Raw genomic sequence first — 26,035 nt, forward strand, 5'->3', positions numbered from 1 at the left:
CTACTTTCCATATCTTCGCATCTATTGTCGAGGTATGCCACCTTAGTTATCAATGAGCCAACGTTAGCCTCTAGCTCACTAATGCGAGTGCTGTGGTCTGTAGCACCTCGTTCCAAATCCGATAAGGCCACTCCGTGTGCGTCGAGCTTATTCTGTATACTCTCGATATATTTTTTAAGCTCGTCTTTGACCATTGATATCTCTGACCTGAGATTGGTAGAGAGTCAAGTTTGCCGAAAATATCGGTTTTGAGGGTGCCTATCAGGGATTGTAGCATCTCCACAGTCAGTGTTTCCGTGGGGCCGGCATTAGCAGCGGCCGGTGGCGGGGGTGAATCAGGAGAGGGCGCGGGCTTGCAGCGGCCTGCTCTTGCAGACTCCGTTTTTGACCAGGTAGACGACATTACAAACTTACATTTCTCAAACCTGATCTGAATTGTTTATGGGTCTCCTCAGACGCCTGGCCAAACAGAAATATATACAATTTTGCAAGGCTAAATATATAAATTTGGTCACTAACTCAGGAGCGATAGGGAAACGCGTTCTACATCCTTGGCTTCCAACAGCGCCCCCATCCCGCGGCCTTATGGTAACCTGTTTAACGGTCCTACAGAGTGCCAGATCACACAGATGTCCTGAACTGCTGCTGATCTTATGCATGGTTCAGTGTTGCTTGCCTCGAAGCGAGCATAGAAGGCATTTAGCTTCTCTGGTAGGCTTGTGCCACTGGGCAGCTCGTGGCTGGGTTTCCCTTTGTAATCCGTGATAGTTTGCGAGCCCTGCCACATCCGACGAGCGTCACAGCCGGCGTAGTAGGATTCGATCTTAGTCCTGTATTGACGCATTGCTTGTTTGATGGCTCATTTGATGGCTTGTCAGAGGTCGTAGCGGGATTTCTTATAAGTGTCCGGATTAGTGTCCCGCTCCTTGAAAGTGGCAGCCTTGGCTAACCCATTACTTTTGGTTGGGATATGTACAGATATGCATAAAGTCACTGTGGGGACGATGTGCTAAATGCGCTAAACACCTTAATGTTATCAGATGAATCCCGGAACATATTCTAGTCTGTAGTAGTCCACTAAATCAATGTGGTGTGGCATGCATATTACAGCCAATGTTGAAATGTGTGGTATTACCTGAGACGGAGTACACAGACAGTTTTCTGGGGTGCAGCACAGCCAGATGAAGCAGATCTGAACACCTGCAGAGAAGATCATTCAAATCACTGCGAAGAACAGACGTCCAAAATCGCCAATGAAAACATACAGGACAATACTGACATAAGAGTAGATCAGTATAGATATAATTAAGTACAGTTGAAGTCGGAAGTTTACATACACCTTAGCCAAATACATTTAAACGTAGTTTTCACAATTCCTGACATTTAATCCTTGTAAAAATTCCCTGTCTTAAGTCAGTTAGGATCACCACTTTATTTTAATAATGTGAAATGTCAGAGTAATAGTAGAGAAATGTCACGTCCTGACCAGTAGAGGGTGTAGTTGGGTCAGGACGTGGCAGAAGGGAGTGTGTTTTTTATTGTTTCATTGATTTTGGCCGTGTGACTTCCAATCAAGCACAGCTGTAGAGGGTTGTGGTTGATTGGGAGTCACACATAAGGAGCATGTTTTTCCTTTGGGTTTTGTGGGTAATTGTTTCTTGTTTAGTGTGTTTGCACCTGACAGGACTGTTGGCTGTCAGTTTCCTTGTTTTGTTTGTTATAGTGTTCTTTCTAATTAAATTGAAAGATGAATACTAACTCCGCTGCATTTTGGTCCATTCCTGAAGACAGCCCTTACAAGAGAATGATTTATTTAAGATGTTATATCTTTCATCACATTCCCAGTGGGTCAGAAGCTTACATACACTCGATTAGTATTTGGTAGCATTGCCTTTAAAATTGTTTAACTTGGGTCAAACATTTCAGGTAGCCTTCCACAAGCTTCCCACAATAAGTTGGGGAAATTGACCCATTCCTCCTGACAGAGCCAGTGTAACTGGGTCAGGTTTGTAGGCCTCCTTGCTCACATGCACTTTTTCAGTTCTGCCCACAAATTTGCTATGGGATTGAGGTCAGAGCTTTGTGATGGCCACTCCAATACCTTGACTTTGTTAAGCCATTTTGCCACAACTTTGGAAGTATGCTTGGGGTCATTGTCCATTTGGAAGACCCATTTGCAACCAAGCTTTAACTTCTTGACTGATGTCTTGAGATGTTGCTTCAATATATCCACATAATTGTCCTCCCTCATGATGCCATCTATTTTGTGAAGTGCACCAGCCCCTCCTGCAGCAAAGCACCCCCACAACATGATGCTGCCATCCCCGTGCTTCACGGTTGGGATGGTGTTCTTCGGCTTGCAAGCCTGACCCTTTTCCTCCAAACATAAACATGGTCATTATGGCCAACCAGTTCTATTTTTGTTTCATCAGACCAGAGGACATTTCTCCAAAAAGTATGATCTTTGTGCACTTTTCGCACCAAAGTACGTTCATCTCTAGGAGACAGAACGCGTCTCTTTCCTGAGCGGTATGACGGCTGCATGGTCCCATGGTGTTTATACTTGCGTACTATTGTTTGTACAGATGAACGTGGTACCTTCAGGCGTTTGGAAATTGCTCCCAAGGATGAACCAGACTTGTGGAGGTCTACAATTATAGACCTTGGCTGATTTCTTTTGATTTTCCCATGATGTCAAGCAAAGAGGCACTGAGTTTGAAGGTAGGCCTTGAAATACATCCACAGGTACACCTCCAATTGACTCAAATTATGTCAATTAGCCTATCAGAAGCTTCTAAAGCCATAACATCATTTTCTGGAATTTTCCAAGCTGTTTAAAGGCACTGTCAACTTAGTGTATGTAGACCTCTAACCCACTGGAATTGTGATATAGTGAAATAGTCTGTAAACAATTGTTGGAAAAATTACTTGTGTCATGCACAAAGTAGATGTCCTAACCGACTTGCCAAAACTAGTTTGTTAACAAGAAATTTGTAGAGCGGTTGAAAAACGAGTTTTAATGACTCCAACCTAAGTTTATGTAAACTTCCGACTTCAACTGTATATCCTAATGGAAAAGGTTAGGATTGGGTGTAGTCAACTCTGGCCCTAAAAGTGTATTCTGGGGGCAACTGCTACTTCAAGCACAAGTTGCGAACAGATAAATATAATACAATATACATAGGAAAAAGTGACAAATCTGTTTGATGTAAAATCTATGGTTTGCACATGTGTTCTACAGCTTTGTGGAGGAACACGTCTGTCGACAACCCTGCTGTAATGTTTACGGAGGAAAAACAACTAAAAATGAAGCCAGGTGATTTCTTCTTTACTCAAAACCACAGTGCCCACTGTCAATGAGAAAACATTTCACCATCTCCCACCCCACTGCTCTAGAGACAAAATTTACAATGTGTTTCTCTGTTTAGGGAACACTCAATGGTCATTAAAAATGCTAACCAAAACCAGCTTCCCCAAAACATACACTAACATAAGATGCAAACAAACAGATGAAAGAATCCTTTGACTCATACATCCCTTTTGTGGGAAAAACATTTGGAGAAACGCCTGGCTTTTCCTGGAAGCCTGTCTCTCCACGAGGTCCATGTGCACCCAGGAATGGACCACCTTTATGACATATCCCAACATTCCCGTCTTCCCTCATCATTCCTTTCCTCCCTTTCTCCTCCTATCCCCCTCTTTCTTTAACACTTTTGGCCATGGGGAGAGCAGAGGGGGCAATGGCGGTTTCAGTCTAGCGGTTGACATTTTTTGTTCAAAATATTTGAGTGTTTACTCAACCTGTATTTAGCAAGTTAAAGTCCTTGAGAACAAATTTCCTTTAACAACATTTGAAATGGGACCCTGGGGTGTCTCCAGCTATGTGCTGGTAACTTGGTGGTTAGCTTAAAGTAGTGGAACCAGCCAAATTTGAGACGAGGTGGTTGATTTGGTATGATAAATCACATGGAGAGAGCCGAACTCATGACATGGTGGTCAGGATTTATTGGAAGCAGATTAAGACAAGAACAAAGTTAAAGTCAATGCCATAGGTTCATGAACTCCATTGATGTCTACTCAGTGGATAACCAAACACCCTGACAGCAACTACCTCTTGACTTTGTGGTACAGGGTATTTCACAGCCTGACAGTATGACTATGGTCAGGAGTTCACAACAGGGTCAGCAAGGTCATGTGATCAGGAAAAACCCTTGGCCCTACTTATGACTGAATTATGTACATGAAGCTAATGTGTGTTTAGGACTGGATGGGTAGCTACAGGAAAAGCCATTGTCTCCCAACACGTGACATCATCATTCCTGTGAAACTCCAGTCCTTCGGTGCAGTGATGTAGGACAATGAGGGTAGAGAATTCCATTCGTGAGGTGGTACTTTAAGATTGTAAGTAGGGCTATGTTGAGTTAAAGCCATAATTGCCCATTTTACCTGCAATTCCAGGCCACACTTTTGAGTGCCAGAATACCAGAGAAGGGGGAGGAGAAAATGAATTACTAATACAATGACTGAGTGACCTTTACTTAACTAGGCAAGTCGGTTAAGAACAAATTCTCATTTACAATGATGGCCTAGACCGGCCAAACCCGGATGACGTTGGGCCAATTGTGCGCCGTCCTATGCGACTCCCAATCACGACCAGTTGTGATACCAACTGGATTGCTTACAGTCAGTGATAGCATCATAAGCATACATCCCAGAGCAGTAGGTGCGTGTCGCATACCACTTGAGCAGGAGGTGCGTGTCGCATACCACTTGAGCAGGAGGTGCGTGTCGCATACCACTTGAGCAGGAGGTGCGTGTCGCATACCACTTGAGCAGGAGGTGCGTGTAGCATACCATTTGAGCAGGAGGTGCGTGTAGCATACTATTTGAGCAGGAGGTGCGTGTAGCATACTATTTGAGCAGGAGGTGCGTGTAGCATACTATTTGAGCAGGAGGTGCGTGTAGCATACTATTTGAGCAGGAGGTGCGTGTAGCATACTATTTGAGCAGGAGGTGCGTGTAGCATACTATTTGAGCAGGAGGTGCGTGTAGCATACTATTTGAGCAGGAGGTGCGTGTAGCATACTATTTGAGCAGTAGGTGCGTGTAGCATACTATTTGAGCAGTAGGTGCGTGTAGCATACTATTTGAGCAGTAGGTGCGTGTAGCATACTATTTGAGCAGTAGGTGGGTGTAGCATACTATTTGAGCAGTAGGTGGGTGTAGCTTACTATTTGAGCAGTAGGTGGGTGTAGCATACTATTTGAGCAGTAGGTGGGTGTAGCATACTATTTGAGCAGTAGGTGCGTGTAGCATACTATTTGAGCAGCAGGTGCGTGTAGCATACTATTTGAGCAGCAGGTGCGTGTAGCATACTATTTGAGCAGTAGGTGCGTGTAGCATACTATTTGAGCAGCAGGTGCGTGTAGCATACTATTTGAGCAGCAGGTGCGTGTAGCATACTATTTGAGCAGTAGGTGGGTGTAGCATACTATTTGAGCAGTAGGTGGGTGTAGCATACTATTTGAGCAGTAGGTGCGTGTAGCATACTATTTGAGCAGTAGGTGCGTGTAGCATACTATTTGAGCAGTAGGTGCGTGTAGCTTTCCTATTTGAGCAGTAGGTGCGTGTAGCATACTATTTGAGCAGTAGGTGCGTGTAGCTTACTATTTGAGCAGTAGGTGCGTGTAGCTTACTATTTGAGCAGTAGGTGGGTGTAGCATACTATTTGAGCAGTAGGTGGGTGTAGCATACTATTTGAGCAGTAGGTGCGTGTAGCATACTATTTGAGCAGTAGGTGGGTGTAGCATACTATTTGAGCAGTAGGTGGGTGTAGCATACTATTTGAGCAGTAGGTGGGTGTAGCATACTATTTGAGCAGTAGGTGCGTGTAGCATACTATTTGAGCAGTAGGTGGGTGTAGCATACTATTTGAGCAGTAGGTGCGTGTAGCATACTATTTGAGCAGTAGGTGGGTGTAGCATACTATTTGAGCAGTAGGTGCGTGTGCCCTGGTACTTACGAGACAAACTTGCCCACTTCAACCTGGATGACGGGGTCTCTGAGCTGCACCTCCAGTAGCTGGCTGTGGGCCGGGCTGGGCTCTCCAGGCTTGGCAGGGTGGGGGGAGAAGACCCGCAGCATGCCCATGTAGCTGCCCACCACGATCTTATCTACAGGAGAGAGGACATAATCATTGCATACTTACTCAGCTTAGACGTTGTGGTATGGTCTCATATTGCTCCCTTCGTTGTACACTGAGTGTACAAATCATTAAGAACACCTGCTCTTCCATGACAGACTGACCAGGTGAATCCAGGTGAACGCTATGATCCTTTTTAATGTCACTTGTTAAATCCACTTCAATCAGTGTAGATGAAGGGGAGGAGACAGGTTAAAGAAGGATTTTTATGCCTTGAGACAATTGAGACATGAATTGTGTATGTGCCATTCAGAGGGTGAATAGGCAAGACAAATGATTTAAGTGCCTTTGAACAGGGTATGGTGTAAGGTGCCAGGCACACCGGTTTGTGTCAAGAACTGCAATACCTCTGGGTTCACACTCAATAGTTTCCTGTGTGTATCAAGAATGGTCCACCACCCAAAGGAACACCAGTCAACTTGACACAACTGTGGGAAGCATTGGAATCAACATGGGCCAGCATCCCAGTGGAACGCTTTCGACACCTTGTAGAGTCCATGCTCCAATGAATTGAGGCTGTTCTGAGGGCAAAGGGGGGTGCAAATCAATATTAGGAAGGTGTTCCTAATGTTTTGTACACTCAGTGTATGTGCTATGTATCGAGAGGGCAAATGGTATGTTTTAAACATGGTAATAAAGATCCAGAAAATCAAATCAATCAGCCAGTAAGTCAATCAGACAATGAACAAATCAGATTTGTGCATGTAAATAAGACTATGGTACCAGGGGCACTTTCACTCTCATTGTTTGTTTTGTGGTCCATTAGTGAACAGTGTCTCTTGACTGCACTCTGCACTACGACACACCACGACCCCACACCTTCTTACCATGTCCGCTGCCGCTGTTGTCCACATCTCCGACACACAGGCATCCCTGGTCAAACTCCTCCCCCTCGCCCAGCACCGTGGCCCACCAATCACGCGCCTTGAACAGAGACATGCTACTGCAGAGGAGACAAACAGACAGACACACACAGAGAAAGACAGAGACAGACAGAGGGTCATATCGCCGCTCTGCTGGACACCATAAACATAACACTACTTGTCAGTCTTCCACACGTGACCAGCAGTCTGACTGACCCTCATCAATGCATTTCTTCATCTCCTCCATTTAAAAATAATGGACAGGTGAAAGCAATGCGGGTAATACGTGCCATTTGTCTATCCCACTTGGAACCAAATGGAAGGATGAAACAGTTGGAAGGGTTGGCATTCATGTATTCCACCTAGGTTCTTATATGGCATGATCTGTCTAATCCTACTTTAACTCACTAAGCCTAATGGGTGCCAGCCTCAGATGTGCAGTGCTTTATCAAACTTGTGTGTGTGTGTGGTGTTTGTGTCTGGTAATTCACTGATCATCTGCTTTTATTGCAGGGGATTAGCGCCTACCTCTTACAGTTGGCCCATATCGGCTACATGCTGATGTTTCTTTGACTCCAGGACCCAGAGGGAGGTTTGGACAGTGGTCTGTGTGTGACACTAACGGTAAGACTGTTACACTAGCCAATGATAGCTGAGTCACATGACCAGGGATTGTATCAGGGCGTGGGACAAGCAGCTTTCCTAATTGTCAACTGCTGAGCAGGTGGAATGGACAGCTAATCCATAGAGAGAATCCCTTCTTCCCCCTCCCTCTACACCAAGACCATATATAACCATTAAAATGATAGCCCTATTATTACAATTTTGAAAGATTACACAAGTGGAATATTCTGCCTATAGTTTGTAGCCTTATACCACCTGCCTACTTGACTATCATGGCCAAGACCTTTCAGCAGCCCCTTTTCATCTACTTGACAGACAGCAAAGCACATCCAACATTCGGCAATCAACCACATAATTCAACATTATCCAGGTGTGCCATGCATATCAAGCAGAGCTCCAATTACATTTCATTAGAGGTACATAGAATTATTTCCACATAACCGTAACGTTATCTAGCTAGCAACAACATGCATAATCTGTTGATAAAACTAGCTAACTAGTAAGGGTTGCGGGCAAGCATTGTCCATGTGTTTAACTATTGTTATGAACAGAACAAAAACAAACTGGACGACATGCACGATTCTCTATAGGTAACAAGCAAGGTGTAGTAAGCTAGCCAGCCAGGAAAGACCTCGAACTAAGTTAACGTTAGCTGGCTAATTAGCGCTGGCTGTGCCTGCGACTGGCTTGGAGGCTAACAAGCGTTTAGTTTCAACATTCCAGCGACATTCCCAAATTCTAAACGTGCCTCTCTTACCTCTAACAAGACGAGCCTGTCTGAACGTCTGGGGTTCACAGTTCAGATAAAAATCTAATTTTGCGTGTGCCTCATCAATTTGCTTGAAGCCATCTCCCTGTTGTCATAGCAGTGACTAACGATAGACTCGACTACTTGCGCATGATCAGAAACGCACAAACTCAGATTTCTGGGAAACTGAGTTTTTAATCCGCACAGACGTTCTTGTCTCGTGCACCAGACTACAGACGTTCAGGTAAACAGAGATACAATTATCTAATCACGGGATTGCACATTAAATGTCACTCAAATTTTGTAATAACCGTTAATTGCTTATATATATACACACATATACACACACACACGTTTGAGGCATATTTCTTATTTCTGTGTTTTTCTTTCTAGTATTACATTATTGGGTATTGAGTTTGCAAGAAAGGCATTTCACTGTACTAATGTGAGGATAATATTGCAATTTAATGGCACTTCCAATCTTATTCCAAGGTCTTTGGAATGAAAGCTGTATTATAACCATAGATTTGCATCCAATTGCGCAATAATCTGTTGCCTTGTGCATCTTGGAACTCAGTGATTTCTTGTAGATCACTAATGTTTTACACGTTAGTGTTTATTACACTGTTATTACAGTAACTTGTCAGTCATTCAGTTTCGTACTTTTAGTAAAAGTTGGGCTCGTCCGGGATTTGAACCCGGGACCTCTCGCACCCTAAGCGAGAATCATACCCCTAGACCAACGAGCCAGATGAATATAACAGAAACCAGTCCAGCAGAAGTATGCCACGTATGTATGGATTTTACAGACGCGTCTTTTATAACTAACTACAGTGAAACTTCACATTTAGTTGGACTTTGTCGTCATCTAGAGGTCTATTTTGGTATTACAGCTTGGTTTCAACCACAATCCCCACACAACCTACAGTTGAACACAAAAAAAAGTTATTTGACAAGTTTTATTTTTTTCCCCACTCCGTCCTTTAGACAAATTCAAAGTTAAGAAAAGGCAACATGCAGGAGTAGCAGCACGTTTAAAATGCTAACATTTAAAATAATCAAACATGTGCAAGACAAAACTGAGAAACTTAAGGGGGGGTAAGAAACATTTCCAAGCTTGAGGTAGAGTTCACATTTGAACCACAAAATTAAAAAAAAAAAAGTCAATAGGTGTGGATAAAAGGCCAAGTTAAAGAAAATATTAGTCTTATTGTCGCTGATCCACAGACAACGGTGCTTTACCCAGTGGTGTTCTCTTGTAATATACTGCCTATTGACTAGCCTACTTTTCCTCTGTGTAATGACTTCTTTGGTAGCACTTTATTTTACACTATATCGTTCATAAAGTCAGTTACACTAACAGTAGTAACCCATAACTAACTTATAAAAAAACTTTAGCACCACTAGTTACTACTATTATCTCAACTCATTGACAATTGTTTCATTTCTTGATATAAGCACCATAGGGTATCTATAACAACCATGCAGTCTATTTACATGGCAGTCCCCATGTGAAAACAGATAAGGTGTCTACATGGCTTTTCTTCTGCAAGACAGAATCCATTACTAGATCCATAAAACCACTGATAATACTCATACCAGTGTCTGAGTATTGTTCACCCATAGACAGGTTCAAGTTATTTTTTCAGACCTACATTGACTCCTGTAGCCAAAATGTTGCACAATGCAAGGTGACGTAGTGTGGTGAAATGCATGCTAGGGCTGTTCCAAAGACGTCGCTGTGTTCTTGTGTGGATGCTCGGTTTATGATTTGCAAACTGATAAGCATTACAATATAAAAAAAAATGATGAATAACAATAACATGCAAATTATAAAAGATTTAGTTAGCTTTTTTTGGGTTGCTATTACTTTTTAGTTATGGGGTGGAGGATGTTGACAAGGTTGCAGACAGACAAACACTGAGGCTGTGTACTTTAAAAATAGTTCATTGAGAGGAGAATAAATGTCTTCATAAAGAGGTGAAGGGACCATCCAGTACCCAACCATGACCCTATGGTTGGTGGCAGAGGTGGGATCCAAGGAGTGGTGCCCATGGAGCTAGTGCATGTCGAGAGGCTGCGAGTCAGTGGCAGGGGGCCAGTAACATCCGTCTGGGGGTCCAGAGGTTGGTTCATTTTCCATGGGTTGGGGGAAGTGTTTCAGTATGATGTGGGGGGGTGAGTTATATAATCTTCTGAAGGATGGAATTGGGCACATCTAGAGTCTCGTCCTTTACCAGGACGATGTCATAAGAGTCCAGATATTTCTCCAAACGATCCTCCACCTGCCAGGGAAGAGAGAAGAGTTACTATACAGATTGGCACAGACACGCACATAACCTCATACTTTCATATCAGTCACATCTTCAGACTATTAATATCCAGCAATTTAGTTGGTGATGGGAGCAGATAGTTGCTGACTGGCGATTTTGGGGGGGGGGGGGGGGTCATGGGTACCTTGTCGTTGAGGAAGCCGATCTTGAGGATGTTCTCCACATTGGGCACGCCGTCAGCCATGTTGAGGTCACCTAACGAGTCTCCCAACAGCACGATGTTGCAGTTGTCCTTCACCTGTTTGAAGTACTCCGTGTTGCGCAGGGCGCCGTCGTGCTTGTTGAACACATGGATCAGCTCTCCCTTGAAGCCCCTCAGCTCACCCTGAGAGAAGAAAAATACTTGACTTTAAATGGAACGGAGCCAACTGATGCGAATGCAATGCATCCACCCAGGCAGAACCATAGCTTTATTATCAGCTTTATCAACACTCAGAAACTCAGGCCTATCCTCAGCATGTAACCAAGCTCTCCGAGGGACAGGGGGGGACTTACATTCTCGTCGAAGTCCATGAAGTTGGACACCACCTTGACGTTGGGGTGGTAGACCCCCGCCTGGTGGATGATCTCCTCCAGGACGTCCCCCAGACCCGCTGAGAAGATGAACACGGGCACGTTGTGCTGCTGGAGCCTGTCAAAGAACGGCTCATAGCCCTCCCTGTGGGACAGACATGTAACCATTAGGACCACTCATAGCCCTCCCTGTGGGACAGACATGTAACCATTAGGACCACTCATAGCCCTCCCTGTGGGACAGAAATGTAACCATTAGGACCACTCATACAGCTTATATGAATGAAAATTATTCACAGGCAGAAATAAATGATAAATAATATTTCGTAGAGCTCGTGTTCATGAAGCGGCAATAACGGCCACTCTGGTTCAACTTGTGTCCTGAGCTGCTTTCTGTAGTTTAAATTATTTCAACATTTTCTATCAGGTCTTACCTCAGGCAGGCATCTGAGTCTCTCACCACCTCAGAGAGTTTGTCCTTCTGTAGCCTCTGCTCCACCAGTAATGTGTGGGACTTAAAATACCTGTCAACACACACACACAGTGTGCCTTAGCGAGAGCAATTGCGCGCGTGCGTGCATGTGTGTACGCGCGCATCTACTCACCATTCTACCATAAATGGATACTTCTCCTCCATCGTTAGATGGGGGTCGATCTCTATGGGGTAATATGTGTTCTTAAGCTCCAGTAACTAAAAGACAGACGTAAAATCAATTAGCGTTAACACATGCTAGTACATTTATGCTTTTGTGATGCCTACAAATACTATTACGCAATAGTAACCTAAAACAAACCTTTGTCCTACAATCTTCGGTGACAAGCTTGCAGTTGTCAATGATATCTGTGGAGAGGACGACTTTGGTCAGACGGACAGGCTGGAGACAGTCACAGGTAGGTAACTTATTTAGAATGCCAGTGAATGTTGAGCTGGTTTTATGTTGTACTTACTATGACAGGTGGGGCAGCGTTTGCCGTTGACTGCGAACCGGCTTAATGTCATGTCAAAGTCAGTGATGACCTAAAAACAAAACCAGGAGAGCCATGGAAGGGAGTCAGTGATAACTCTGGCCATCCTTCTGTCACCACAAGGTGTCACTGTTCATCCAATACAAACAGACCTTTTCTTTTAGCACACCCTTCCCCTCCTACTGTACCTGTAGTTTGGAGGCGCCACCCTTGATCATGCCACAGATGATCTGCTCCACCCGCTCTGGATCCCTCATGTGGACCGTGTTCTTCTCAAACTCTGGCATCTGAGAGATGGAGAGGATGAAAGACACAGAAAGAGATCGTTAAGTATGCTTCTAATATTACTTCTACAAAGTAGCATGTAACACCCATCACTGAATCGATAATATCACTTCAACTCAATCATTGAAAAGAATACCCCTCCGGAAGGGGAAGAGGACTCAATAAAAAAATAAAGTGTTGAGGTTAACTTGAGTTGGGCCCATGGTTAGTATTTGGTGGGGCGCAGGTCGAGTTTAAAAAAAGGTCACCATTTTCTGGGCCAAGGTAAGAGGAGCCAGGAGTAGACTAACTGGATATCACAACACCCCTCTCCCCTCGTGCCCCAGCCCCCATCTCCCCAGGGCCAGAGCAGTGGAACAGCTGATGTTATGGCTCCTTCCGTACATAACTGATCACCACCCAAACAAGCCCCAGGCCAGGAGGGAGGAGACCTGAACCACTAACAACTTCCAGGGCTGCAGACACCAATATTTTCTATTCAATCTTAGCTACTTGACTTGGTGGTCTAACGATCAGGCAATGAACTAGGTTCAGGTGAAGAAATGAGAGAGATCTATAGCTCCGTTGAAGCCCTGTTGACATGTCAGGGCAGGAATGCAACAACCATGAATATAACCTCCAGCTGGTGCGTGCCACACACTTTTCTCCCCTTGAGTGTATTTTTAAGGTTGCTAATAAAGGCCAACCTTAACTGATGGGGTGGAGCTGGGGAAGATAGGGGGTCTAAACTAGAGGTCGACCGATTAATCAGCATGGCCGATTTCAAGTTTTCATAACAAAAATCAGTAATCAGCATTTTTGGACACCGATTACATTGCATTCCACGAGGAGACTGCATGGCAGGCTGACTACCTGTTATGAGAGTGCAGCAAGGAGCCAAGGTAAGTTGCTAGCTAGCATTAAACTTATCTTATAAAAAAAAAAACAATCTTCACATAATCACTAGTTAACCTAGTAATATCAACCATGTGTAGTTAACTAGCTTGTCCCGCGTTGCATATAATCGAATCACAGCCTACTTCGCCAAACGGGTGATGTTTTAAAAAGCACAATCGTTGCATGAATGTACCTAATCATAAACAGCAATGCCTTTCTTAAAATCAATACACAGAAGTATACTGCTCAAAAAAATAAAGGGAACACTAAAATAACACATCCTAGATCTGAATGAAATAATCTTATTAAATACTTTTTTCTTTATAGTTGAATGTGCTGACAAAAATCACAAAAATAAATCAATGGAAATCCAATTTATCAACCCATGGAGGTCTGGATTTGGAGTCACACTCAAAATTAAAGTGGAAAACCACACTACAGGCTGATCCAACTTTGATGTAATGTCCTTAAAACAAGTCAAAATGAGGCTCAGTAGTGTGTGTGGCCTCCACGTGCCTGTATGACCTCCCTACAATGCCTGGGCATGCTCCTGATGAGGTGGCGGATGGTCTCCTGAGGGATCTCCTCCCGAGGGATCTCCTGCAAAATGACCTCCAGCAGGCCACAAATGTGCATGTGTCTGCTCAAACGGTCAGAAACAGACTCCATGAGGGTGGTATGAGGGCCCGACGTCCACAGGTGGGGGTTGTGCTTACAGCCCAACACCGTGCAGGACGTTTGGCATTTGCCAGAGAACACCAAGATTGGCAAATTCGCCACTGGCGCCCTGTGCTCTTCACAGATGAAAGCAGGTTCACACTGAGCACGTGACAGATGTGACAGTCTGGAGACGCCGTGGAGAACGTTCTGCTGCCTGCAACATCCTCCAGCATGACCGGTTTGGCGGTGGGTCAGTCATGGTGTGGGGTGGCATTTCTTGTGGGGGCCACACTGCAAGAGGAAGGCATTGATGCTATGGACTGGCCCGCCCGTTCCCCAGACCTGAATCCAATTGAGCACATATGGGACATCATGTCTCGCTCCATCCACCAACGCCACATTGCACCACAGACTGTCCAGGAGTTGGCGGATGCTTTAGTCCAGGTCTGGGAGGAGATCCCTCAGGAGACCATCCGCCACCTCATCAGGAGCATGCCCAGGCATTGTAGGGAGGTCATACAGGCACGTGGAGGCCACACACACACACACTACTGAGCCTCATTTTGACTTGTTTTAAGGACATTACATCAAAGTTGGATCAGCCTGTAGTGTGGTTTTCCACTTTAATTTTGAGTGCGACTCCAAATCCAGACCTCCATGGGTTGATAAATTGGATTTCCATAGATTATTTTTGTGTGATTTTGTTGTCAGCACATTCAACTATGTAAAGAAAAAAGTATTTAATAAGATTATTTCATTCAGATCTAGGATGTGTTATTTTAGTGTTCCCTTTATTTTTTGGAGCAGTGTATATAAAATCGGCATCGGCTTTTTTTGGTCCACCAATAAATCGGTATTGAAAGATCAGAGTCGGTCGACTTCTAGTGTAAACTAGATACCTGGGTATTCTTTCACCAGAGCGTGTGTCACTATGGAAATAGCCCACATCCCATGAACAAACTTCGTGCACACACACACCCATCAAAGTGGTATGCAACAGCGTACCGAGACTGTTCTGTGGTATCAGCGTCCAAGGTTATGACTGGGATGTGGGTTGAAGTTGGGAACCCCTTCACCCCCCTTCTTACAACCCTCTCACTCCACTTAATGTAATACACTGGGGGCTCAGGACTCTTCCCTTACAGATTTACATCCCTGATCCATGGAACAGAACACCCTCTCCTTTAGTACATTTGAGTTGTTTACTCAATGTCATGTGTCGCTGTCTCCTAAGAAATACACCGTTCCAGATATAGGCTACATTGACAACATTCTTTGGTCTTAAACACACTGAGACGACACCTTTGTAACTCATTCTTGAATATTAGATATAAACTTAGCGGGAAGGGAGAGCAGAATCCACACTCATAGCGCCGAATACAAGTCATACCCATTTACAACTATCAATTATTAACACACCCTCCTCTAATATTTTACAGTATAGACTACATAACTATCCATGAATTCCCATCTTCTTCCATGCATTCAGTACATCTTTTCTCCAACACATGAACGTTAAATAAAATGTAATTTGCAGCCTAGTCATTTTCTGATCCTCCAGAGCAATTTGAAGCTGGTGCTAACCAGCAGGGCTCTGACCAGCAGGGCTCTGACCAGCAGGGCTCTGACCAGCAGGGCTCTGACCAGCAGGGCTCTGACCAGCAGGGCTCTGACCAGCAGGGCTCTGACCAGCAGGGCTCTGACCAGCAGGGCTCTGAAGAGCAGCACACACACTTACCTTTTCCTCTGGTCTTGCACAAAACAAGTGAAGGGAGTGAAGAAAAGGTTCTCTGTCGGCAGAGGGCTTATATAGGCAACGCAAGAGGGGGCGTCACCTAAAATAGATTGGCTCAGATATGCCCCTCCCCTTTGTAAGAGGCATGACAAGCACACTGACACGCAAATTAACAACTCACACACAGCTTCAATGTGTCATAAACACATGACAAAGATTAAATGAACATGTCTTAAAAAACACAAGTAGATGAGCGGTAACATGGAATAGCCCCATGGCAGTAGTTTACCTTTGACCCGTTAGCTTTTAAGAGGTACTGTAACTGGAATCCATTACAATCACATGATGCAACAGAACCAGCCCTCCCACTTGTCTGGATTATTGACAGGCCAGGGATGAAAAATTGAGGTGGATTTCTCCAGCGCTGAGCACGCACACATTTCAAGACCCCTACCCCAAACATTGTGTGTGCATGGCTATGGAATACCCAGGGTCTAAGGGTCATGGTTCATCCACTCTGCTCTCCACCAATGAGAAGCCATCTGAGTTTTTTTCTGTAGGTTATATGCCGCGTTCACATGCTAGTCGAAACTCTGACATTTCTAACTTGCTGATTTGTTGAATGAGGCACGTGTATAACTAAAACAAATTAGCAAGTCGGAAATGTCAGTTGCGAATAGCACGTGAGCATGGCAATATGTAAGAGCTCGTCAGTGTTAGGAGTCAGTCATTACTTATGCCTAGCACATAGCATGCTTAGGACTTGAGAATCCCTACCTCAGCTGCAGGGTCACATACCACCTTTCAGTAGGCCTAACTCAGGCAGGGAGTTCTAATCGCATCTCACCAAACTAAGACCACACACACACACACACCCACACACACAATCAACATTGAGCAAATAACTATACAACGTAAGGGCTGGCCAATCATTCAGGTCTACATTTTTTCTAGACATTTAAAATGACAAGGATATACAAGACAAAAAAATTCCCCCATAAATAGGCTAGGCCTTCATTTTCAACAATCCTTGGAAAACTGTCAAACATCCGATGTTGAAAGGGAGTCCATTGGTGATTCTGCCTCACCCAAATTATTTTTTTTTGGGGGGGGAAACAGCATTTAAAACCCATTGTCAGTTTGTAACTTTTTCAACACCCGTGAAAGTGCTGGCTCAACATTCCTTTCTACAGCGGAGCGTGTCTCGTCCTCACCCCCAGCCTTGTTCACTAGAGTCAAAGGTTACAGAGGACACAGGGCTGGAGTTAATTTGTAGTAGTCTGCATTCAGTCTACCATCAGCCATCAGGCAACAGAGTGGAAGAGGTGCTTTGAGGCATTTCAATTTACCTGTGCATTTGTGACAGCATTATGCCTACACAGATATAGGGAAGAGAGGTTATATTGGGTGAATCAGTTAATGTAAGATAATCTACTGAACATTTCTGCAGCAAATGTAAATAAAAAGACCTATGGGGAACAAGGGCAGAAGAGAAAAAAAATACATTAATAAGGGCATGCTGCTGACAACAGTTTAGTTCAAGAGTTTTGACTTTGAGCCAAAATGGTGACTTTACCATGCAGGCTTGGACACTCATTTCCCTAGAACAGCATTCTGATAAGCTGCGTGTGCTGCTCTGTGATTAAAGTAAGGCTGTGGTTGGGCCCGATTTAGTTTGGCAAAGTATCATCCACATTGCCACAGAACATTTCACGATAGCTTAATAACATGCATTTCTCTTAAAACCTGTAGTGCCCACTGAAAAACCTAAAATAGTATTGGCTCTGGGGTGGAGTAGAAATTGTCCTATTAGAGGTCTGCCCCATTGAAAGAAAGTCTGTAAGAGAAACAGACAGATCCCCTTGGCCCTATACTCCACGCCTCATAAATATGAATAAGTAGACAGTGTCTGCTCTAAGAGCTCTTCAGCTAACAATATCACCACAGGCACAGTCCGCTCTGTCGTAGATAAACTCCCTCTCGACAAAGGTTGTAACTCTGTTGTCCCTGGATAAGCCTACCATGTCACAGGAGAAGCCAGAGAGAACATTTCGTGACCTCAGCCAAACAAGAACACTAATCCGGCAATAAACGCCTGTACTCTATTATGTCAGCCACCATTCCTTGGACTTTTTAAGCTTAGACTTTGTTAAGCGACTTAACCACATTGTAGTGGCGATTCCCTATGAAAAGCCACTGGCACAGGAGAGAGCTGTCCATAACACATCTACAAAAATCAGCTTTCCAAATGTTACTCTTTTTGGGTTAAGATCCCATTTACTGCACATATAAATAGCTCCAATACACATATAGAATGGATCTCTACCTTTTTCTAGGCTGTATGTGATACGGTAACTGTATGTGCCAACCCTTCCTAGTCACCTGTGCCAACCCTTCCTAGTCACCTGTGCCAGCTAACCACACACACTTCTAGTGTACAAAACAAGTAAAAATAACCCTTGACAGACACACACAACACAAAAACAGACCAAAACGGCTCACACTGTATAGGCCTAACCATCATGTAAAGACACTGGTTCTATGCTGGAGTCAAAGTAATACTTTGAAAGTAATACAGAAAGAGTAGTAGTATCATGAAAATACTATTTGCATTCGCCCCCACGCTGCTGCTACCCTATTTATTATCTATGCGTAGTCACGATAATACCTCTACCTACATGTACATTTTACTTCAACTAACCGGTACCCTCTGTATATAGTTTCAATATTGTTGTTTTACTGCTGCCCTTTAATTATTTGTTACTTTATGTATTTTCTTAAAACTGCATTGTTGGTTAAGGGCTTGTAAGTAAGCATTTCACTGTAAGGTCTACACCGGTATTCGGCACGTGACAAATTCAATTTGAAAATTTAACACCATAATACTCCATAGAACATGGAGTATCAATATTTTTCTGAAACAGCTACACAGATCAAACTGAAAAAGATGTCTAATATGAAGTAAAACAGTTCAGCTCTGAGTAAGACTGGCAAACAATCTCCCCATGGAGAAAGTGGAGTGAATGTGTTTATTAGCTTGAGAGCAAGCATGAAGAATTACAAGTGTTGTTCTTATCTGCCATCTAGTGGCCAATGAAGTTCAATACATGAGACCATTTCAATCCCAACTCAGCAAAAAAAGAAACATCCCTTTTTCAGGACCCTGTCTTTCAAAGATAACTCGTAGATCTTCATTGTAAACAATTCATGAACATGCACCTGTGGAACGTAACAGCTTACAGACAGTAGGCAATAAAGGTCACAGTTATGAAAACTTAAGACACTAAAGAGGCCTTTCTACTGACTCTGAAAAACAACAAAAGAAAGATGCCCAGGGTCCCTGCTCATCAGTGTGAACGTGCCTTAGGCATGCTGCAAGGATGCATGAGGACTGCAGATGTGGCCAGGGCAATAAATTGCAATGTCTGTACTGTGAGACGCCCAAGACAGCGCTACAGGACGGACAGCTGATCGTCCTCGCAGTGGCAGACCACGTGTAACAACACCTGCACAGGATCGGTACAGCCAAACATCACACCTGCAGGACAGGTATAGTATGGCAACAACAACTGCCTGAGTTACACCAGGAACGCACAATCCCTCCATCAGTGCTCAGACTGTCCACAATAGGCTGAGAGAGGCTGACTGAGGGCTTGTAGGCCTGTTGTCTGGTGAGGACCTGCCTTACATCACCGGCAAAAACGTAGCCTATGGGCACAAACTAGAGGTCAACCGATTATGATTTTTCAACGGCGATACCGATTATCGGAGGACCAAAAAAAGTTGATAGCGAATAGTCGGCCGATTATTTGTAATAATGACAATTACAACAATGCTGAACGAACACTTATTAACTTATTATACATAAATAAAATCTATTTGGTTTAAATCATGCAAAAACAGTGTTGGAGAAGAAAGTAAAAGTGCAATATGTGCCATGTAAAAAAGCTAATGTTTAAGTTCCTTGGTGGTTCCTTTTAACATGAGTTTTCAATATTCCCAGGTAAGAAGTTTTAGGTTGTAGTTATAGGAATATTTCTCTATACCATTTGTATTTCATATACCTTTGACTATTGGATGTTCTTATAGGCACTTTAGTATTGCCAGTGTAACAGTATAGCTTCCGTCCCTCTCCTCGCCCCTACCTGGGCTCGAACCAGGGACACATCGACAACAGCCACCCTCGAAGCACCGTTACCCATCGCTCCACAAAAGCTGCAGCCCTTGCAGAGCAACGGAAACAACTACTTCAAGGTCTCAGAGCGAGTGACGTTGCCGATTGAAAAGCTATTAGCGCGCACCCCGCTAACTAGCTAGCCATTTCACATTGGTTACACCAGCCTAACCTCAGGAGTTGATAGACATGAAGTCATAAACAGCTCAATGCTTGAAGCACAGCAAAGAGCTGCTGACAAATACACAAAAGTGCTGTTTGAATGAATGCTTACGAGCCTGCTGCTGCCTACCACCGCTCAGTCAGACAGCTCTATCAAATCATAGACTTAATTATAATATAATAACACAGAAATACGAGCCTTCATTAATATGGTCAAATCAGGAAACTATCATTTCGAAAACAAAACGTTTATTCTTTCAGTGAAATACAGAAACGTTCCATATTTTATCTAACGGGTGGCATCCCCAAGTCTAAATATTGCTGTTACATTGCACAACCTTCAATGTTATGTCATAATTATGTACAATTCTGGCAAATTAATTACGGTCTTTGTTAGGAAGAAATGGTCTTCACACAGTTCCCAACGAGCCAGGCAGCCCAAACTGCTGCATATACCCTGACTCTGCTTGCACAGAGCGCAAGAGAAGTGACAATTTCCCTAGTTAAAAGAAATTCATGCTAGCAGGCAATATTAACTAAAGATGCAGGTTTAAAAATAGCCACAAGACTCCTGAACAGGTAATCAAATAGCTACTACTAACCATATCTACATACTACCTCAATCAGCCTGACTAACCGGTGTCTGTATGAACCCTCGCAACTTTTATTGCCTGTCTTTTTACTGTTGTTTTATTTCTTTACCTACCCATTGTTCACCTAATACCTTTTTTGCACTATTGGTTGGAGCCTGTAAGTAAGAATTTCACTGTAAGGTCTACACCTGTTGTATTCAGCGCACGTGACAAATAAACTTTGATTTTAAAGGCATTAATGTTTAGGCACACATTGGTTCAACGACAGTGCTTTTTTCGCAAATGCGGTTGTTAAATCATCACCCGTTTGGCGAAGTAGGCTGTGATTTGATGATAAATTAACAGGCACCGCATCGATTATATGCAACGCAGGACAAGCTAGATAAACTAGTAATATCATCAACCATGTGTAGTTAACTAGTGATTATGTTAAGATTGATTGTTTTTCTAAGATAAGTTTAATTCTAGCGAGTAACTTACCTTGGCTTCTTGCTGCACTCGCGAAACAGGTGGTCAGCCTGCCACACAGTCTCCTCGTGGAATGCAATGTAATAGGCCACAATCGGTGTCAAAAAATGCCGATTGTTATGAAAACTTGAAAGCGGCCCCAATTAAAATCGGCCATTCCGATTAATCGGTCGACCACAAGCACAAACCCACCGTCGCTGGACCAGACAGGACTGGCAAAAAGGTGCTCTTCACTGACGAGTCGCGGTTTTGTCTCACCAGGGATGATGGTCGGAGTCGCGTTTATCGTCGAAGGAATGAGCGTTACACCGAGGCCTGTACTCTGGAGTGGGATCGATTTAGAGGTGGAGGGTCCGCCATGGTCTGGGGCGGTGTTTCACAGCATCATCGGATTGAGCTTGTTGTCATTGCAGGCAATCTCAACGCTGTGCGTTACAGGGAAGACATCCTCCTCCCTCATGTGGTATCCTTCCTGCAGGCTCATCCCAACATGACCTTCCTGCATGACAATGCCACCAGCCATACTGCTCATTCTGTGCGCGATTTCCTGCGAGACAGGAATGTCAGTGTTCTGCCATGGCCAGCGAAGAGCCCGGATCTCAATCCCATTGAGCACATCTGGGACCTGTTGGATCGGCAGGTGAGGGCTAGGGCCATTCCCCCAGAAATGTCCGGGAACTTGCAGGTGCCTTGGTGGAAGAGTGGGGTAACATCTCACAGCAAGAACTGGCAAATATGATGCAGTCTATGAGGAGAAGATGCACTGCAGTACTTAACGCAGCTGGTGGCCACACCAGATACTGACTGTTACTTTTGACCCCCCCCCCCCCCCCTCCCCCCTCATTTGTTCAGGGACACATTATTCCATCTGTTAGTCACATGTCTGTGGAACTTGTTCAGTTTATGTCTCAGTTGTTGAATCTTATGTTCAGAGAAATATTTACACATGTTAAGGTTGCTGAAAATCAACGCAGTTGACAGTGAGAGGACGTTTCATTTTTTGTTCTTTTGCCGAGTTTAGTAGATGCCTATCATCGACCAACAGGACACCACTGTGGGCTGGGTCATCAGGCTACATGAACACGCCTGCTACAACTGGATACTGTGGAGTGGATGTGTGTTTTTACAACAGTTGAGCCATCATCAAAAGCAGATGTCCTTCCCATTCTGGGGACAATGTAATAAAAAGCAGAGAGCAAAGGTTGCCTAAATAGAACCCCAGTCAGAAAGCAGGGAATAGAGCAGACAGCAGGTCATTCCTGGAAGAAGTTGTGTGTGAATGAATCAACACAATAAATGTCATGCCCACCCCTAGGCCTACCATCTAGGTTCTGTGAAACAGAATACCAAAAGGCATCTTCAGGACTAGAATATTGACATACACCAAGTACACTAAACATTAGGAACAACATCCTAATATTGAGTTTCACCTCCTTTTGGACTCTATAAAGGTGTCTAAAAAGTGTTCCACAGGGATGCTGGCCCATACTGACTCCAATGCTTCCCACAGTTGGGTCAAATTGGCTGGATGTCCTTTGGGTGGTGGACCATTCTTGATACACATGGGAAACTATTGAGCATGAAAATCCCAGCAGCATTGCAGTTTGACACAAACCTATCATACCCCGTTCAAAGGAACTTAAATCTTTTGGTCAATCCATGTCTCAAGGCTTAAAAATCCTTATTTAACCAGTCTCCTCCCCTTAATCTACACTGATGTGGATTTAATAAAATGACATCAATAAGGAATCATAGCATCACCTAGTCAGTCTGTCAAGGAAAGCGCAGGTGTTATTAATATTTTGTATACTCAGTGGCTATGAATAATGCATATTCTGGTCCAGTTATCCTTGGACGTCTTTCTAGTGACATTCAGTACATATTTTGCACATTCTGAACATGGGTACGCTCGGTATAGTTTTGATCTTGACAGTTCCTAACCATTTAGCCATGCTTATATGGGTAAAATCCTGTAAATATAGGTATATGGAGGTCACCCTCTCTGCCGTCTGTAAAACAATGCTAAATTGTCTTCTGCACCGGTTAGTGATGTATCAGACAACGTAAGTGTCTGGCTGCCTGTGAGGTACAGATAGTCGAAGGCCTGTCTTTCACTATATCAAACAATGATTCTGCAACATTTCAGACACAATTGGCACTGTGATTGTTGTACTATGTAATAATTCAAACTATTGTTGTACTTTGTCTAAAAAGAAATGAACAAAAAAGATACTGTAGCAATTCTCGCTATATGAGCTATGTTACAATTGACACCAAGTGGGTTAACCCTATTGGTGTGCTACCTTTCACACCAGAGACCTTGGTTCACATCCCTGACCCGCAGTTCGCTACATTGGTATCAGAAGTAGGATGGCGGCCGTGAGGCCATCGGAACACGCTGCCCGGATGTGTGAGGGGGCCGAGAAGTCAAAGCACGGGGACGTGCCTTCCTGTTTTAAGGGGGGCAGTGTAGCGATCCTCACTATATGGCCACGTTACAATACCCATCAAGTGGGTTAATCTGATTGGCAGCGACCCAGGTTCACTTCCCTGCCCCACCATTCACTGAGATACATTTGTCATCTGATCCAGATAGTCACTAAATCTAACCAAGGCTGAGGCCCAACAGCTACACATAATGCTAACAGTTGTACCCTTTGATGGTAGGTTGTCTAAACATCAGTCTGAAAGAAGTCGCTGTAAAAAGATAAGTCTCTATAAACCTGAATGTTGAATACAATGATATTTAAAGCTGCAATATGTAACTTTCTGGGCAACACGTTCAAATTCACATAGAAAATGTGTTATAAATCTGTTAGTCATTCTCATTGAAAGCAAGTCTAAGAAGCGGTAGATATGTTCTGTGTGTGCTATTTCTATGCTTCCTGTTCTTGAGTTTAGTTTTTGCTTCTTTTTCCTTTCAGGTTTGTACACCAGCTTCAAATACTATATTTTTGGTTATGGAAAATATATATTTCACAGCAGTTTAGATGGTACAATGATTCTCTACACTATACTTGCTTTGTCACAAACTTAAATTAGACAAACTATTAGAATTTTAGTAACCAGAAAATGGCTGAGCGATTTCTGCATAGTGCATCTTTTAAAAATGACTTTACTGGTTGTCCTTGGTGTTAGTCCTTTTGGCGGTAGGAAGTGGAAACAGGGTTAACCACAGGAAAATGTTGTTTACCCAACTTTTTGCAGCGCCTGTAGGATCTCTTGCTTGTATTTTCCATATCCTGATGCATTTAACGTGATGCACAATATATAAACAATAGCGGAATGTAACCGAACTTTTGTCATTCAAAGCCCGTTCCTTCGCAAATAGCTGAAAGTGCTTGTGGAATTTGCCAGCTAATTGCTTGGTACAATGTTTGATCTGTGTTTAGGTTAAACTCGGCCATTGTTGACAAATTGGGCAAGTCCTGTGCTAATTATTTAATTATTTAATACAAACCGACATACAGATCAGCGTACTGAAAGTCTGGTTAATGACACTACTCTGGATATTTTGTCTTAGATTATCTTCTATACATAAATCTGTGAACAGGTTAAGTACGTTCAGATGAAGTTTATTATGATGGGACTGTTCGCAAAAAGTGAGCCTAACGTTACATGTTTAGAGACGAGAGTCTTCCACTCTCGGATTCGAAGTGACTAATAGATGGTAAGCTACATGTCCTAAAATTGAGAATGGACCTTACAGAAGCACAAGATTTATCTAGCAATGATGCTTGAGGACAAGCAATGTGAAAAGTAAAGCTCACACCTGACCTGTAAGTCCGTATTTTGACATACCAGTTGAAATTGTTTGATAGGCAGACTACTTTGGCTTAAAAACTTGTTTAGTTGTCATTTTGGAGAGGGGGCTCGAGGTTAGAGCAGAAGGGGCTTAGCATAACTCGGAAACAAACCACTGTACCTACATTCTTTCAACAAAAAATTACACTAGGACTAGCTAACAAACAGCGTCAGATTACTGTCATGTCACGATTTGACAGCTTTTCGTGACACCATGAACCTACCTAGCAAATAATGACCTCTAAACCACCCTTGCTATTTTTAGGAACATCCGCGACTGCGCAATGCACGCATGAACAGCACGCGCGAGTCCACTCACCATCTCGATGATCTTCGTTTTTTTTCCCGCTCTCTTCTTCTTGGCGAACATGTACTGGGCGAGAACCACACCTCCGAACAGGGCACATACACTGGCACTGGCCGCGGCACCGACTTTTACCACGGCAGTCTTGTCCATGGTTGTGCCGCTCCAAACAAACGATTCTAGTCCTTTCTTATATCAACATGGTCCCTCCCTCGAGTCGATTGGCGGCTGAGACTGACTACGTACGTACGTGCCCTCCTACCGCTACCAATCGTGTGAAAGCGGGGGGATGATCTGTATTTATACCCCCAAAAAATGATCATCCAGGGGTATTTCACCAAACGTACCCAAATATATGTTGTCATTGTGTTGGTAACGCATAGAGTAAAATGCTATAATTGAGAAATTGATACACATTTTCAGTTTCGAATATTATTGATTTCGAATTAGTATGAACCAAGTCCATGGAAACGAGCCCCAACAAAACAGATGTTTGCCCATAAGTAATAAGAATACATTACTCATTACAATTAATTACATTAGTCATTACTATGGAGATCTCTTTATGCGCAAATATTGATATACTAACGATCATATCGAAGTAAACTTGGAGTCACGCGATGATATGTTGTGTGGTCCCACTACGACTCGGGAAACCATGCAGTTTTAGGCTACAGATAAAAATAAATTATGAATTTAACAGGGTGGTGAGTGCACGTGATGAG

General features: G+C 43.5%; 2 protein-coding genes and 1 non-coding gene across 5 annotated transcripts in view; all 3 read right to left on the minus strand.

Annotated features, from left to right (window-relative positions):
- The window catches only part of LOC106581206 (protein PTHB1), a 205,479-nt gene extending 196,884 nt beyond the window's left edge, over nucleotides 1-8,595 (minus strand). Inside the window, exons 1-5 of one of the 2 annotated variants that reach the window (XM_082962193.1) lie at nucleotides 8,447-8,595; nucleotides 7,594-7,683; nucleotides 7,030-7,145; nucleotides 6,023-6,173; nucleotides 1,136-1,200 (exon numbers count right to left, since the gene is read on the minus strand). In XM_082962193.1, the coding sequence (XP_082818319.1) occupies nucleotides 1,136-1,200; nucleotides 6,023-6,173; nucleotides 7,030-7,141 (328 nt within the window). In that variant the 5' untranslated portion in view covers nucleotides 7,142-7,145; nucleotides 7,594-7,683; nucleotides 8,447-8,595. The remainder of the gene's footprint in view (nucleotides 1-1,135; nucleotides 1,201-6,022; nucleotides 6,174-7,029; nucleotides 7,146-7,593; nucleotides 7,684-8,446) is intronic. The other variant, XM_045702702.2, reaches the window with a different exon arrangement.
- A 519-nt stretch (nucleotides 8,596-9,114) lies between these two features.
- trnap-agg (transfer RNA proline (anticodon AGG)) lies at nucleotides 9,115-9,186 on the minus strand. Its single transcript has one exon. It is a non-coding gene; the product is annotated as a tRNA-Pro (tRNA).
- Nucleotides 9,187-9,381: 195 nt separating this feature from the next.
- LOC106581194 (cytosolic 5'-nucleotidase 3) lies at nucleotides 9,382-25,575 on the minus strand. Of its 2 annotated transcripts, none has more exons than XM_014163095.3 (9): nucleotides 25,326-25,575; nucleotides 12,438-12,536; nucleotides 12,232-12,301; nucleotides 12,078-12,124; nucleotides 11,889-11,974; nucleotides 11,718-11,807; nucleotides 11,266-11,428; nucleotides 10,895-11,095; nucleotides 9,382-10,722 (listed from the first exon to the last, which is right to left on the minus strand). In XM_014163095.3, exons 1-9 carry the CDS (start codon nucleotides 25,461-25,463, stop codon nucleotides 10,621-10,623), a joined length of 996 nt encoding a protein of 331 aa, XP_014018570.2. In that variant the 5' UTR covers nucleotides 25,464-25,575; the 3' UTR covers nucleotides 9,382-10,620. The 2 variants fall into 2 exon arrangements, with proteins under 2 accessions (XP_014018570.2, XP_014018578.1); XM_014163103.3 differs by lacking the exon at nucleotides 25,326-25,575 and adding an exon at nucleotides 15,809-15,923.
- Nucleotides 25,576-26,035: the final 460 nt, after the last annotated feature.

Source organism: Salmo salar, chromosome 02, assembly GCF_965601325.2.
Source record: "Salmo salar chromosome 02, fSalSal1, whole genome shotgun sequence".
Classification (NCBI taxonomy): Eukaryota; Metazoa; Chordata; class Actinopteri; order Salmoniformes; family Salmonidae; genus Salmo; species Salmo salar.